The sequence below is a fragment of the Perca fluviatilis genome, chromosome 11 (genome assembly GCF_010015445.1).
Source record: "Perca fluviatilis chromosome 11, GENO_Pfluv_1.0, whole genome shotgun sequence".
Lineage (NCBI taxonomy): Eukaryota > Metazoa > Chordata > Actinopteri > Perciformes > Percidae > Perca > Perca fluviatilis.
The window spans coordinates 2626700-2644199 of record NC_053122.1 but is presented as its reverse complement, the minus strand read 5'-3'; the positions used below and the strand labels follow the sequence as shown (position 1 = coordinate 2644199).

General features: G+C 44.1%; 1 protein-coding gene across 3 annotated transcripts in view; it reads left to right on the top strand.

Annotated features, from left to right (window-relative positions):
• smg7 (SMG7 nonsense mediated mRNA decay factor) overlaps nt 1-17500 on the top strand; it is a gene marked incomplete at its 3' end in the record, with an annotated part of 36928 nt that overhangs the window by 18566 nt on the left and 862 nt on the right. The window contains 9 exon segments of one of the 3 annotated variants that reach the window (XM_039816622.1): nt 710-1136; nt 2269-2410; nt 3775-4157; nt 5258-5611; nt 7851-8000; nt 9680-9763; nt 12313-12463; nt 13628-13798; nt 14984-15144. In XM_039816622.1, coding sequence (XP_039672556.1) covers nt 710-1136; nt 2269-2410; nt 3775-4157; nt 5258-5611; nt 7851-8000; nt 9680-9763; nt 12313-12463; nt 13628-13798; nt 14984-15144 — 2023 coding nt within the window. 3 annotated transcript variants of the gene reach the window in all.

Genomic DNA, 17500 nt, shown 5'->3' with positions numbered 1-17500 from the left:
CACTGTCCTGTGAATCCCATGACTGTCCTGGGACAGTCAGACACTGTCCTGTGACTCCCAGACACTGTCCTGTACACTGTCCTGTGACTCCCAGACACTGTCCTGTGAGTCCCATGACTGTCCTGGGACAGTCAGACACTGTCCAGGGACAGTCAGACACTGTCTTGTGACTCCCAGACACTGTCCTGTGAATCCCATGACTGTCCTGGGACAGTCAGACACTGTCCTGTGACTCCCAGACACTGTCCTGTGAGTCCCATGACTGTCCCGGGACTGTCAGACACTGTCCTGTGACTCCCAGACACTGTCCTGTACACTGTCTTGTGACTCCCAGACACTGTCCTGTGAGTCCCATGACTGTCCCGGGACTGTCAGACACTGTCCTGTGACTCCCAGACACTGTCCTGTACACTGTCTTGTGACTCCCAGACACTGTCCTGTGAGTCCCATGACTGTCCCGGGACAGTAAGACACTGTCTTGTGACTCCCAGACACTGTCCTATGAGTCCCATGACTGTCCTGGGACAGTCAGACACTGTCCAGGGACAGTCAGACACTGTCCTGTGACTCCCAGACATTGTCCTGTGACTCCCATGACTGTCCCGGGACAGTCGGACACTGTCCTTCCACTGCTTCTCCCATGCAGCGCTGACTATCTGACTATAGCTGACTAAAACGAAGATCTCTGTCTCTTATCTCCGTTCTGCAGGCTGATCCAGTGCAGACCGAGTGAAGACGGCCTCCTCGTCTTCGTCACCGACATTCCAGAGCAGGCCATCGAGGAGCCGCAGGAGAAGGAGCCGCCGGTGCTGCAGGAGTCGTCCAACGCCGAGCAGACGCCCAACGACAACGGCGGCAACTCGGGCCTGAAGTCGGTGCTGTCGGCGGGGAAGACTCAGAGCGCGTGGCCCGACGGCAGCGACCGGCCCGTCGTCACCTTCAAGGAGAACATCAAACCCAGGGAGCAGAGCCGCGAGCCCACGCGGAACCATCACCTGAAGGACAGCGGCAAGGAGCGCCGCGACTTCACCAAGGGCAACGGGGCTGCTGGGAAAGGAGAGCTGAAGAGGGACGCCAAGAGGAAGAGCGAGCTGAAAAAAGCCGGTCACGAGAAAACTCCTGACGCTGTGAAACAGGTAGATGTGCAAACATTAGGGGGGGGAAATCGATACAGCGTAGTATCGCGATATTTTTTGTGGCAATACTGTATCGATACACAGACGCCAAGTATGGATCTTTTATGATACATGTGTTGGTCAGTCTGTCTGCTGACAATCTCATTTTGCACCAATAAAATTGAAGTGAGATGAACAGACAGAGACATGTATCTTTTTAGATGAAACAGATGTTGACAAAGTTTCCTTTTGGGGACATCATTTGAAATTGGGAAACATTTTAAGTTGGAAAAAAGGTAATCTATCGCAGAATATTGCAATATGTTTAAAATCGCATTAATATTGTATCGTGATGATATCGTATCGTGAGGCCTCTGGGGATTCCCACCCCTAGCAAACATGTTACTGACATTTTACTGATATTACTCCAACTCCAGGCGAACTCTCTGCTCCTCGCCTCAGGTGCTGCGAGCAAATCACTCCGCCCAAGTAGCAGAAGTAGCCGTGCTTCGCCTTCTGAGAATATAGTTCCCAGTGTGTATACGGTTAGAAGATGGCTGTGTGTCATGTGACCTTGTTATTTGTACACGCTGTGACTCTACAATTCACAACATGTAAATAGGAACATGTTGGTGTTATTTTCTCACTTATTGGGAGCAGTAGACTAGATGGAGCTGGTTACCTCCAGGATCTGTGCTAAGCTACGCTAGATGGAGCTGGTTACCTCCAGGATCTGTGCTAAGCTAGGCTAGATGGAGCTGGTTACCTCCAGGATCTGTGCTAAGCTAGGCTAGATGGAGCTGGTTACCTCCAGGATCTGTGCTTAACTAGGCTAGATGGAGCTGGTTACCTCCAGGATCTGTGCTAAGCTAGGCTAGATGGAGCTGGTTACCTCCAGGATCTGTGCTAAGCTAGGCTAGCGGTAGGTGCGTCAGACAGAGTTGCATGGAGATGAGGAGGGTATGTATGGACTTATCTAACTCTGGGGGATACGCTGAATAAGACAAAGTCCCGATAAGTCGGCATGTTCCCTTTAATACTGGACCAGTTTCAAAGATTAATGTTCCCGTCGGTGACTTAGACACAAAACATGGGGAAATAAAGTGAAGTTACCTTGTTGAGGCAGCCGGTGACGATGTTTTCTCTGGTTTAGGTGAAGGCGCAGACTGAGCTGAGGAAGACTCCGGTACCCGAGGCGAAGAAGACTCCTGTCACCCAGACTCAAACCACCGGCTCCTCCCAGTTCATCCCCATCCATCACCCCGGAGCCTTCCCACCGCTGCCCAGCAGACCTGGTACAACATTAGAGCTTCACTCATTACTCACTTAATCCATTAGCACATCTACAGGAAGTAATCGGCAACCAGAGCTGTGGAAAAAAAAAATTCCCTCTATTAACTTTTTGTGCATTATGTTCATAAGAGGGTAAACCAAGACAGCGTGAGACATAACTTCTTCTATAGGTATATATTAAAAGATCTACATACATTACACATTACAAAATAAACAAATAAAACAATCTCCAAATAACATACAACTTAATTTATAGCTTAACACAGGTTATAGTTAACCAATCGCCTCTGCCCCTCCCTTACCCCCCCACACTGCCGCTTGTCCACAGTCTCGTCACTTCCCGTCTGGGTTACTGTAACTCTCTCCTCTTCGGCCTCCCTCACAAATCCCTCCATAAACTTCAACTGGTCCAGAATTCAGCTGCCCGCATCAGCTCGATGGAAAGTCCTCCAACAGCTCCACTGGCTCCCGGTCCAGTTCCGTATCCAATTCAAAGTCCTCCTGTTTACATTCAAGGCCCTCCCTCCGCTCCCTCAGATCTAGAGATGGTCCCATACTGATACCAGTATCGGTATCGGCTCCAATACTACCTAAAACGCTGGTATTGGTATCGGGAAGTACTGGAGTTTATGCACCGATCCGATACCACGTAATAAAGCCCTGAAGAAAATCTACGTTTTAAAGTAGTTTATTTATGTTCTTTTTCCGTTATAACTGACTGTCACACTGGAGAATAAAAGAAAGTTCTGGGGCGTTCATTGTTTGTGTTTGTTCATATTTCACAAAGAGTTTAACCTGAGCCAGAGCTACAACAGAGATAGAAATCATATCACATCCATACAGGCATAGTAGTATACAGTTGTTAAAACGTAATAAAATATATGACACTGGTATCGGATCAGTACTCGGTATCGGCCGATACGCAAGTTCAGGTATCGGAATTGGTATCGGGAAGCAGAAAATGGTATCGGACCATCTCTACTCAGATCCTCTTCCTCCATACACCTGTCTGTCCCCTCTGCCTGTCTCACTACCATGGGGAGCAGAGCATTCAGCTGCTTTGCTCAACTCAACATTGATTCATTTCCCCATTTAAAATTGCAACTCAAAACACATCTGTTTAAAACTGCCTATTCCACTTGATGTCAATTGCTCTGCCTCTTTCTGTTGTTGTTATTGTTGTATTCTTTATTATTTGCTGTTTTAAATGTCTTATGTATCCCTGTACGGTGCCCTTGAGTGCCGAGAAAAGGCACCTTTTAAATAAAATGTATTATTATAGTCCCTCAGCAGCACCTGAACTGTAAAATGAGACGTTGTGGATATAGACTATGCTGTGTCTGACTCCTGTGTTGTTCCTCTGCAGGTTTCCCTCCCTCAGCCTACGTCATCCCTCCCCCGGTGGCGTTCCCGGGGCTTCAGGTCAACCCGGGCTTCACCTTCTCCACCGGAGTGTCCGTGCCCGGGCCTTTCCTCCAGCCGGGCGTCCACACGCAGGCCGGCACGCAGGCCGGCAAGCCGTCGCACATTCCCTACAGTCAGCAGCGGCCCTCTGGTCCCGGGCCGGGCCAGGGGCCGGGCCCCGGGCCCATGAACCAGGGCCCCTCCCAGGGCCAGCAGTCCCAGAGCTTACAGCAGTCGGTGCAGCTGCAGGTGCAGGCCATGAGCCAGCAGCAGCAGTCTCCGACCAAACCGGGGCAGCAGGTCGGGATGGGGAAGAGTCCGCCACACCACCCGGGCCTGCAGCAGGTATGTGTCTCTGGGGATGGTTCATTAAAGTCACGGTTTGATAATGGAGTAGATATTTATTGCCATTTGCACGGGTACAGGGCTGTACAGGTGCATTGGAATTTTTGTGCGTTGCTCTTAGTGCCATTTTTACAAAAACAATAAAAGAAATGCAATGAAAATATAAAGTAGAACAGCCGTAACGGCTGTAAGATAAAGTTCAAACATACATTGTGTAAAAAAAACTGAAAGGGCTGCAAACTCCGCCCATACTGCTGACATATTCATGTGGCGCTTCAGAGGAAAGGACGTCTCATCCCTTTTAAAACACATCTCCTCGGTTCCTCTCTCCTCCTGTAAATTCCTTGCATCGCTCCCGTTCCTCCTCAGTGGGAGGGACTAAGACGAGAGGAAAGGAGGCAAGTGGAGGAGTCAGGGATGCAATTTAAGGGACGTGAGCTGCAGCAGTCCTTTATTCCTTCTGGAAGCCACGCCCAGATGGCCAGGTACAGACCTTTCAGCTCCACCTACCCGCCCACTTCCAGTGCCTGCAGAACATGACAGGCAGGGACATTGGAAGGGCTCGGCACAGAAATCTGTGAGGCTAAAATTAACCCAACCTTGAATATCGGACCAAACAATTTAGATTTCTTTTTTTACCGGAACATGGGGAGATTCGTCCTTTTAGTTCTGTTTTTAGTTGAGCATTTGAAGACTGTAAAACTCTCTGGAAATGTCTGATGGTAACTGTATGTTTGTGTGTGTGTGTGTTTCTGTCTGTATGTCTGTGTCTGTCTGTGTGCGTGTGTGTATCTGTCTGTCTGTCTGTCTGTGTGTGTGTGTGTGTGTGTTTCTGTCTGTATGTCTGTCTGTGTGTGTGTGTGTATCTGTCTGTCTGTCTGTCTGTGTGTGTGTGTGTGTGTTTCTGTCTGTATGTCTGTCTGTGTGTGTGTGTGTGTATTTCTGTCTGTATGTCTGTGTGTGTGTGCGCGTGTGTGTGTGTGTGTTTCTGTCTGTGTCTGTGTGTGTGTGTGTGTGTGTGTGTGTGTGTGTGTGTGTGTGTGTGTGTGTGTCTGTCTGTCTGTCTGTCTGTCTGTCTGTGTGCGTGGGTGTCTCAGCAGTACATGCAGGTCCAGGACCAGCCGGCCCAGATGTGGAACCAGGCTCAGGCCGCTCTGCAGAAGATTCCTCCTCAGATGCAGATGTCCATGAAGCAGCCTCAGCCTCAGCAGCAGCAGCAGCAGTTCTACATGGCAGCACAGGATCCTCTCAAACTGTACGAGCATCAGCTGCAGTCCAACATGGACAAGAAGATCAAGTACCCCAACGTCAAGATGCAGGACTTCTACTGGGAGCCGTCGTACCGGATGGGCGAAGGCCTGGCGGTGATGGCCGACAGGATGAAGAGGCCGCCGCCGGGCGGCATCTGCCCGGAGCAGGACGGCCCAGCGGGGCCCCGCGGACCCCCGTTTGAGGTGGGTAATCTCCAACAATCAGAGAAAACAAATTGGAATACTTTTGTGCTTCTCTTTTCTCATCTAGTTTTAGGGCTGTACTCGATTTGAAGTCGACAGGGTTCATATACGTTTTGAAAAAACCTGGAAAAGTTATTGAATTTGAAAAATGCAAATTCCAGGCCTGGAAAGGTTTTGGAAACATAAAAAGACCCAGAAAGTTTTGGAAAAGTCATGGAATTGTTTTTACCACAACATAATAATATTTGATTAATAAATGTATTTTCACTTTGTCTTAACCTCAGCGTTGTATTCGGGGAGCGATACGATGAATCCATCTATGAACCACAGACATTATCATTCATTTATAGTTAAACCTCCGAGGGGAAACTCTAACACACATTAGTATTCTTATTGGAGAATGTCGACTGATATTTTCAGGAACACATAGTCATGGAAATTTGCTGGAAAAGTACTGGTTAAAATGCGTATGAACCCTGAGTCGACTAACACTCATTCAATTGTAATGACTAACTGATTAGTTGATTTAATCGACAGATCTGTAAATCTGAGTTTCTCCGCAAAGAGTCCTGCTAAAAGCACCACTTTAATTCTTGTGTTTACCAGAGATGTGCTCGTACGTTTCTTGGAAATAAGTCATTCAGCATGAAAACAGCATCAGACATGACTAATGGACTAAAGAGATCTAAGTTGACTAAGACCAAAACCACCGATTACTCCACTGATCCACTAAGAGGGAGCAGCCCTACCTAGTTTCTTCTTTTTCTTGGTTGTCTATTTTGTGATCATTTGAGTCAGGTTGAATTTGAAAAGTTAAACATTTTGACAGAAAAAAAGACGATATATATATATATATATATATATAAGTCTGAATACTTTAAGGTTGGCAGCTCTCAGGAGACGGTGAAGGAGGAGCTTCTGTCTTGCTGATTTCTGTCTCTGTGCTTCTCTTTTCCTTCTTAGTTTTATCTTCTCCTGGTTGTCTCTTTTCTGATTGTTTGTCAGGTTGAATTTTACACCACATCCACACACATTTGGTTAAAAAAAAAAACTGCAGTTGTAAGCCTCTGATACCGCCTAAAATGCTGGAAACAGTATCGGCGAGTAGGCTATTCTTTGTACTGATCCGATGCAGTAATTTAGCCCAGAAAAGAAACGCAAGTCTTTCAATTCATTTTGAAGGGGGGTAGAAACTCCACCCTGTGTCCCGCTGCGGTGGCCATTCATGTAACCGGAGATCAGACTTGTGGGTTTGTTTTGAGGCACCGTAAGAGTCCCGTACAGGAAACATCACTAGGGATCGACCGATATGGATGTTTTAGTGCCAATACCGATTTTTTTTTTTTCACCAGCCTTAGCCAATGACCGATAACGGCTGCCGATATTTGGAGCTGATACTGCTTTTGCTCCCTCAATTTACATCATAAAAATGTAAAACTCTGCCACACTGGATCTGTTTTGGGATTCTGCTCTGCCATTTCTTTAACAATAATAACCAAAAACACAGATCAGTGTCACTATTGCAATCATCTTACATTCATATATCACCCAGATTATGTTTCGAAAAGGGCATCATATGGATGGGTGCAGCGTCTCCAGCAACACAGAGCTGCCTGTGGACGCCTGTCTGTAAATAATGGCGGGGAAAAAAAACTATCGGCGAACGCAGCAGCTGCGTTATCGGCTGATGCCGATACACGTAAAAGCCGGCCGATAAAATCGGTCTATCACTAAACATCACTGGCTCCATCGCTGCCACAAGAAAGTTTTAAAACCACAATCCCAAGCTCTGAAATGCCCCGGAGTTTGAGGAACAGCTGACTTTTCTCCTCAGTCCCTTCTTCTCTTTTCTTTTTCTCTTTCTCCGGGAAATGAAGCTGCCTTCAAGTGTGGCGGAAACCTCCAGATCTATAAACGATCTGACAGAAAACAGCAACTGTGAAATATAAAGTCTTACTTGTGCTACATTGGGGGGGTTAAAGAACACCGATTTATACACCAAAGTTAATTAGCGAACCTTCAGACTGGAGTCTGAGTAAAGTTTATTTTTTGTAACGATGCTCACAGATTTCTCAGCCTTGTTCAGATGACTTTCTCTGTCCGACTCTCTGCTGTCATGTTCAACTATTTTCTATAGCTTCAAGCTTTCCACCTCAGTCTTACAGGCTTTCCTTTCTTTCCTTCTCTTCCTTCTTTTTACCCCTTTCCTTCCTCCTCTTCCTGCTTCCTCTCTCACCAGGACACCAAGAGCTCGCCTCTTCTCCCTCCTGACCTGTTAAAAACTCTAGCAGATTTTGAGGAAGAGGAGGAGCTGGTCTTTTCTAAGCCTCCTGATTTCTTCCAGGCCTTGGCCGGCCCTCTTAGCACTGCTCCCGGACCAAACATATTTGTATGTAGCCCTGTCTTCTTCCATCCCCAACACATCCACATCCAGTCCCATCCAGACCTAAAGACACACTCTGCCATCCCTTCACTGAGCACCGCTAGTTTAGTTTAGTTTAGGTTACTTTATTTATATACACGCACACAGTCGCACACAGATGGACACACATGCACACATAGACATGCACACAGACACACACACATGCACACAGACACACGCACAGAGACATGCGCGCACACAGACAGACACAGATGGACACAGACGCACACACACACACAGACACACACACATGCACACAGACAGACACAGATGGACACAGACGCACACACACCGACACAGACACACACACATGCACACAGACAGACACATATGGAGGCAGACAAAGACACACACATGCACACAGACTCACAGACACACAGAGACACACACACAGAGACACACACACAGAGACACACACACAGAGACACACACACACACACACACACAGAGACACACACAGAGACACACACACACACACACACAGACACACACACACAGAGACACACACAGACACACACACACAGACACACACAGACACACACACACAGAGACACACACAGAGACAGACACACACAATTCTATGAAGTGCATACAAAAGATGAAAAACAAGCAATTCTAGTGCAGCAGAGGAAAGAAGCCTCAACTCCATCTTTATTTGTAAAGCACATTTAGAACAACCAGGTTGACCAAAGTGCTGGACATGGACATGATTTCGGATAGATTATAAACACACAAGTAACAAAAACGAACATTTAAAACAAGTGTTTGTTACTTGTTTGTGAAAATGCAGAATACAACTCTCAAGCAGGTTTAAAGGCCAAGGAATAAAAGTGAGTTTTAAATCGTGATTTAAAAAAATGTGAAGGCCGGGGGCCAATCTGACATGCAGAAGCAGTTCATACCACAGCCTCGGGGCTAGGACTAGGCGAATATGGAGACAATGAAATATCACGATATTCTTGACCAAATACCTCGATGTCGATATTGCGACGATATTGTAGGATTGACAATTTGTGCTTTTACAAAATATTATTTACACAATGAGATTTTTGATAAAGAATCGTCAGAAATGTTGATTTAATGACAAAGTGTGTAAAGGCAAATAATAGAACAGCTAGAACAGTCTCTTGAGTTCAGACAATGACATCACTTTACTCTAATGCAGCCTTTAAAACCAGGAAAAGACACCACTTAATATATTATGATTTTACGATATCCAAAATCTAAGACGATATCTAGTCTCATATCACGATATCGATATATTGCTAGCTGTATTTTGAACCATTTGTAATCTAGAGAGGGAGGCCTGGCTAACACCTACATAGAAAGCATTACAGTAATCCAGGCGAGTTGTCTGTTGGTCTCATCGTCCTGTCTGTTGGTCTCATCGTCCTGTCTGTTGGTCTCATCGTCCTGTCTGTTGGTCTCATCGTCCTGTCTGTTGGTCTCATCGTCCTGTCTGTTGGTCTCATCGTCCTGTCTGTTGGTCTCATCGTCCTGTCTGTTGGTCTCATCGTCCTGTCTGTTGGTCTCATCGTCCTGTCTGTTGGTCTCATCGTCCTGTCTGTTGGTCTAATCGTCCTGTCTGTTGGTCTCATCGTCCTGTCTGTTGGTCTAATCGTCCTGTCTGTTCTTCGTCTCTGCAGCTGAACCAGACCAGGATGGAGAGCGGTCCCGAGGTCGTCAGCCAATCATCTTCTCTGCTGCCCATGTCTGGCTTCCCCATGCAGGTCAGTAGTGTCAGGTAGTATTACACAGCTGTCAGTAGTGTCAGGTAGTATTACACAGCTGTCAGTAGTGTCAGGTAGTATTACACAGCTGTCAGTAGTGTCAGGTAGTATTACACAGCTGTTAGTAGTGTCAGGTAGTATTACACAGCTGTTAGTAGTGTCAGGTAGTATTACACAGCTGTTAGTAGTGTCAGGTAGTATTACACAGCTGTAAGTAGTGTCAGGTAGTATTACACAGCTGTTAGTAGTGTCGGGTTTATTACACAGCTGTTAGTAGTGTCAGGTAGTATTACACAGCTGTCAGTAGTGTCAGGTAGTATTACACAGCTGTCAGTAGTGTCAGGTAGTATTACACAGCTGTCAGTAGTGTCAGGTAATTACACAGCTGTCAGTAGTGTCAGGTAGTATTACACAGCTGTCAGTAGTGTCAGGTAGTATTACACAGCTGTAAGTAGTGTCAGGTAGTATTACACAGCTGTAAGTAGTGTCAGGTAGTATTACACAGCTGTTAGTAGTGTCAGGTAGTATTACACAGCTGTAAGTAGTGTCAGGTAGTATTACACAGCTGTTAGTAGTGTCAGGTAGTATTACACAGCTGTTAGTAGTGTCAGGTAGTATTACACAGCTGTTAGTAGTGTCAGGTAGTATTACACAGCTGTTAGTAGTGTCAGGTAGTATTACACAGCTGTTAGTAGTGTCAGGTAGTATTACACAGCTGTTAGTAGTGTCAGGTAGTATTACACAGCTGTTGATTGGTGTAAAGCCCACCTCAACGGTTGTGATTGGTGTAGAGCCCGCCTCCGTGGTTGTGATTGGTGTAAAGCCTGCACCAACAGTTGTGATTGGTGTAAAGCCCCGCCCAACGATTGTGATTGGTGTAGAGCCCGCCTCCGTGGTTGTGATTGGTGTAAAGCCCGCCCCAACGGTTGTGATTGGTGCTTTGATTTGGAAAAATTGGAAATGGGCTTGAATGGGCTCTTGGCCAGACTGACTTGCAGAGCTAATCTCAAATTTGCCGGAAGTTGGTCAGGGTTTTCCCAGGATAGGTTTTTAAATGTTTTTGTCACCTTTTCTTCCTGTAGATGTAGATGAACACCTTCTGAGATTCCCCACTTCTTTAATTCACCAAAGACTGAAAATGAACCGGAAACATGTTAGAGTTGAATAATGTAAAATTATTATTATTATTATTATTATAGATAATTTAAAGAGTAACTTAGGTTGTTGTAATTGCTCTTTTTTTATATTCTAAGTGTCTGACAACATTATGGAAAGGATCCCTACAGAGAGAGACCTTTTAGTTAAAGAGTAAGATCCTTTTCGTTTAACATGAAACAGCCCCGAAATCACCATCACCAAACTCCAGTGTATACACCAAACTCCTGCACACGCTAAAAAGTCCTGATTATTTACATGGAGTCTGGTGGAGATATGCTGGCTCTATACAGGCTAAAAATTCCTGATTATTTACATGGAGTCTGGTGGAGATATGCTGGCTCTATACAGGCTAAAAGTCCTGATTATTTACATGGAGTCTGGTGGAGATATGCTGGCTCTATACACCGCTTAAAAGTCCTGATTATTTACATGGAGTCTGGTGGAGATATGATGGCTCTATACAGGCTAAAAGTCCTGATTATTTACATGGAGTCTGGTGGAGATATGCTGGCTCTATACACGCGCAAAGTCCTGATTATTTACATGGAGTCTGGTGGAGATATGCTGGCTCTATACAGGCTAAAAGTCCTGATTATTTACATGGAGTCTGGTGGAGATATGCTGGCTCTATACACGCTAAAAGTCCTGATTATTTACATGGAGTCTGGTGGAGATATGCTGGCTCTATACACGCTAAAAGTCCTGATTATTTACATGGAGTCTGGTGGAGATACGCTAGCTCTATACACGCTAAAAACGTCCTGATTATTTACATGGAGTCTGGTGGAGATATGCTGGCTCTATACACGCTAAAAGTCTTGATTATTTACATAGAGTCTGGTGGAGATATGCTGACTCTATACACGCTAAAAGTCCTGATTATTTACATGGAGTCTGGTGGAGTTTGGTGATGGTGATTTCACGATCTTACTGTTTAACATAAAGTTCTGTCTCTGTAGGGATCCTTTGTAAAGTTTAGTGAGCCTGTTCTGATGCCGTTCAACCACCAGATGGCAATGAGTAGCTGCATGTCTGTGTCAGATTGTGGATTCAGATTTTTTAAGTTTTAATTTGTTGAGTGGTAAAAGCTCTCAGGTAAAGTAAATGAAATACAGCATTCATTCATACATTCTAGATTTAGTAAACAAACAATCATTTTGCCAACCCAAATGTTTTCTTCATTTGTAAATGTGAACACAAGATCACAAGAGTTCATGGAAATTCGGTGTGTGTGTGTGTGTGTGTGTGTGTGTGTGATTGTGATTGTGATTGTGTGTGTGTGTGTGTGTGTGTGATTGTATGTGTGTGTGTTCAGTTTACAAAAACTATTTCAGAGTTAGTCTGATGATGATTGTGTATGGGTCAAAGCTGTACTGTCTCTGTGTGTTCAGGAGTACAACCAGAACAGCATCTTCAGCCAGGCGTACGGGAAGAACCTGCCGCCCAGCAACAAGCTGGACGCTCCCATGATGCACCAGGAGCCGTCGCTCTACTCTCTGTTCGAGGGGACTCCATGGTCACCGTCGCTCCCCGCCAGCTCAGGTACGCACTAGGGTTGGGCGGTATCCAAATTGTGACACCATCAAACCTCCTCCCTATTTTACCGCGGTATACGGTATTACCGTGACTAATTAAAAATGATGACGTAAGGCTCAGACAGCGTCACCAAACTGTTGGCTTGTGCACCGTTCAGAAACTGAATACCAAACACTAATACTGGAACAATAATAACACAACAACAACTTACAAAAACCTACTTTCTCCTCCACACGGTCACGTGATGACAACCACACATAATTACATAAATTATGTTTAATATTTAATCCTTGTCTCCTATATAAGTGCATTGCATTTTTTTAATGACTGTATTGAAACTGATACCGTTGCTATTTTTAAGATCCCGCGGTATACCGTATTACCGCCCAACCCTAGTACGCACGTCTCACCTGTACAGGGGGGGGAAACGGGTTCATATTCAGAACCAAGCAATGAATTACAATTACCTACGTTACTGTAATTGAGCAGGTTTTTTTTAGGTGTACTTTTACTTTTTAAAGTAGTTTTTTAAATCTGTAATTTAACTTTTTAACTGAATGTATGTTCTGTTGGAAGTCTTGTTGCTTTGCTACATTTTAAATCACATCCGTTACGGAGTAAGTTATCAGAGGTGGAAAGTAACTAATTAGAATCACTTAGGTTGTAAAAAAATCTAAATATTTCAAGGAAAAAAGTCAAAATATTTCAAGTAAAAAAGTCAAAATATCTCAACAAAAGTCAAAATATTTCAAGTAAAAAAGTCAAAATATTTTAAGTAAAAAAAGTCAAAATATTTCAAGTAAAAAAAAAAGTCAAAATATTTCAAGTAAAAAAAAAAGTCAAAATATTTCAAGTAACAAAAGTTAAAATATTTCAAGTAAAACAAGTCAAAATATCTCAATAAAAAAGTCAAAATATTTCAAGGAAAAAAGTCAAAATATTGTAAGTAAAAAAAGTCAAAATATTTCAAGTAAAAAAAAAGTCAAAATATTTCACCAAAAACAGTTAAAATATTTTAAGAAAAAAAAGTTACAATATTTTTTGCTTTTTAAAGTAGTTTTTAAAATCTGTAATTTAACTTTTACTTTTCTCCTGGAGATAAAAACACTTAAAAACCAAAACGTAGTGATGCAAAGGTAGCCTAACGCTGTGTGTGTTTCTGATTGGCAGATCACTCCACCCCAGCCAGCCAATCCCCTCACTCCTCCAACCCCAGCAGCCTGCCGTCCTCCCCCCCAACACACAACCACGGAGCCATGCCCTTCTCCAACTTCGGGCCCATCGGCACTCCGGACAGCCGGGACCGCCGGGTGGTGGACCGCTGGAAGCCCGACAAGACCGGTGAGAGTCCAGAGGGTTGGAACTACAGCTGCAAAGATGTTCCCACACTTTATACACCAAACATCGAATCTATGCAGACAGGCAGGCAGACAGACAGACAGGCAGGCAGGCAGACAGGCAGGCAGACAGACAGGCAGACAGGCAGACAGGCAGGCAGACAGGCAGACAGACATACACGCTCACACACAGACAGACAGACAGACAGACAGACACGCACACAAACACAGGGACACAGACACACACGCACACAGACATGCACACAGACACACACGCACATAGACATGCACCCAGACACACACGCACACAGACATGCACACAGACACACACGCACATAGACATGCACAGACACACATGCACATAGACATGCACAGACACACATGCATGCACACACACAGACACGCACACACACACAGACATGCACACACACACACAGACACACACACACATTCACAGACATGCACACACACTCAGACACACACACATTCACAGACATGCACACACACTCAGACACACACACATTCACAGACATGCACACTCACACACATTCACAGACACACACGCACACACACACGCACAAACACAGGGACACACACCTACACACGCATAGACAACATGCACTTAATAACACACACGCCACACATTCACAGACATACACACAGCACCACACCACACACATTCACAGACATACACACAGACACACATTACAGACACAACAAAGACATACACACACACACACACACACACACACACACACACACACCTAGACACATACACACACACACACACACACACACACACACACACACACACACACACACACACACACACACACACACACATCTAATCTGTTCATCCAGAAAACAATCCACAGATGAACGTTTTTGAGCCCTTTTTTCAGTGTTTTTGTCACTATTAACCCTTTTTTGTTGTAGTTTTTTCAACATCTTTGTCTTCTTTTGACGATTTTGGCCAAGGTTTTACACCCCTTTTATCACTCTTTTGTTGACGTTTTCTTTGACATGTTTGTCGCTTGTTTCAACGTTGTATCAGCTTTTGTAGCATGTTTTTGTAGGCCGGGTTTGGCCCAGATGATCTTGAGTTTGACACATTAAAGGTTGAAAGAGTTGAGTTGCTTGTGAGCTCTGCTCCCAGATGTTGACGTGTGCTCGCTGTGTTTCTGTGTAGGAGCAGTGAGCGGCTTCGGGCTGGACTACCTGCCATCTGCAGCTTCCTCGGCAGCTTCAGATTCCAGCTGGCATCAGACGGGGCCGGCCGGCAGCTCCTGGACCAATCAGGAGTGTCCGATGGAGGAGTCGTCCTCCACCGTGCTGCTCGACAGCCTCAAGGTCCGCTGATGTCTCCACACACTCTCATGTCTTAGCCTGCTTTAGTTTAACCCTAAATCACAATCACCAAACTCCACCAGACTCCAATCAAGACTTTTATCATTGTAAAACACACTTCATTCAAAGTGGACAGAAACTAAATAAAACTACCAAAAGCCGTCTTGGTTCATCTTTCCACTGTTCCAACAATCACCACTCTGGTTTGGTTGAAATAAACCCTTAATTCACCCATTTACATGTGGAGATATGCTGACTCTATACACACTAAAAGTCCTGATTATTTACATGGAGTCTGGTGGAGATATGCTGGCTCTATACACACTAAAAGTCCTGATTATTTACATGGAGTCTGGTGGAGATATGCTGACTCTATACACGCTAAAAGTCCTGATTATTTATATGGAGTCTGGTGGAGATATGCTGACTCTATACACGCTAAAAGTCCTGATTATTTATATGGAGTCTGGTGGAGATATGCTGGCTCTATACACGCTAAAAGTCCTGATTATTTACATGGAGTCTGGTGGAGTATGTACTGGCTCTATACACACTAAAAGTCCTGATTATTTACATGGAGTCTGGTGGAGATATGCTGACTCTATACACGCTAAAAGTCCTGATTATTTACATGGAGTCTGGTGGAGATATGCTGGCTCTATACACGCTAAAAGTCCTGATTATTTACATGGAGTCTGGTGGAGATATGCTGGCTCTATACACGCTAAAAGTACTGATTATTTACATGGAGTCTGGTGGAGATATGCTGACTCTATACGCTAAAAAGTCCTGATTATTTATATGGAGTCTGGTGGAGATATGCTGACTCTATACCGCTAAAGTCCTGATTATTTACATGGAGTCTGGTGGAGATATGCTGACTCTATACACGCTAAAAGTCCTGATTATTTATATGGAGTCTGGTGGAGATATGCTGACTCTATACACGCTAAAAGTCCTGATTATTTACATGGAGTCTGGTGGAGATATGCTGACTCTATACACGCTAAAAGTCCTGATTATTTACATGGAGTCTGGTGGAGATATGCTGACTCTATACACGCTAAAAGTCCTGATTATTTACATGGAGTCTGGTGGAGATATTGCGGCTCTATACACACTAAAAGTCCTGATTATTTACATGGAGTCTGGTGGAGATATGCTGGCTCTATACACACTAAAGTCCTGATTATTTACATGGAGTCTGGTGGAGATATGCTGGCTCTATACACGCTAAAAGTCCTGATTATTTACATGGAGTCTGGTGGAGATATGCTGACTCTATACACGCTAAAAGTCCTGATTATTTACATGGAGTCTGGTGGAGATATGCTGACTCTATACACGCTAAAAGTCCTGATTATTTATATGGAGTCTGGTGGAGATATGCTGACTCTATACACGCTAAAAGTCCTGATTATTTACATGGAGTCTGGTGGAGATATGCTGACTCTATACACGCTAAAAGTCCTGATTATTTACATGGAGTCTGGTGGAGATATGCTGACTCTATACACACTAAAAGTCCTGATTATTTACATGGAGTCTGGTGGAAATATGCTGGCTCTATACACACTAAAAGTCCTGATTATTTACATGGAGTCTGGTGGAGTTTGGTGATGGTGATTTCGGGGTTGTTTCATGTTAAACTAAAAGGATCTTACTCTTTAACTAAAAGACTAAAACTATCTCTGTAGAGATCCATCCCATAATGTTGTCAGACACATAATCTGAGTCTGTCAGCAGCAACAACAGAACTTTTAGTGACTCTAACTGATGCTGAACATTAGTCCTGTAGGGTTACATTACAGCCCGGTTCACTGCCGGTTACAGCGTTCTCTCTCAACACTGGACCAAAGTCAATGCATATTAGCACAGTAGGGTCCAGGTTGAAAAAGAAAGTCATCCTTTAAGAAGTGATTTTAATATGTTTGTGTTTACGATTCTGTCTCTCTCTCCCTCTCTCCCTCTCTCTCACCATAATCTCTCTCTCTCACCCCTCTCCCTCCTCTCTACATATGCAGATCATATATATATCTCTATATTATATGTAAATCTCTCTATGTGATACTAACATGTAGGGTGACTATCCCCTATATATAACCTGCTTATATAAAACGTTAATATATATATATTTCCCTCTCATACCATATATATATGTATCTATATATATTTCTTATTTTTTATATTATATGACAGTAGGCATAATATGTTGCTGTAACATATATATGTATGTATATATTTTTTATATATGTAGCTTATGTAACATAATATACTATATTTGTTTGTAGATTAATAATAATATATTATGTATTATGCCATATATTTATGTGTATGAGGCTATTATTGTATGTATGTG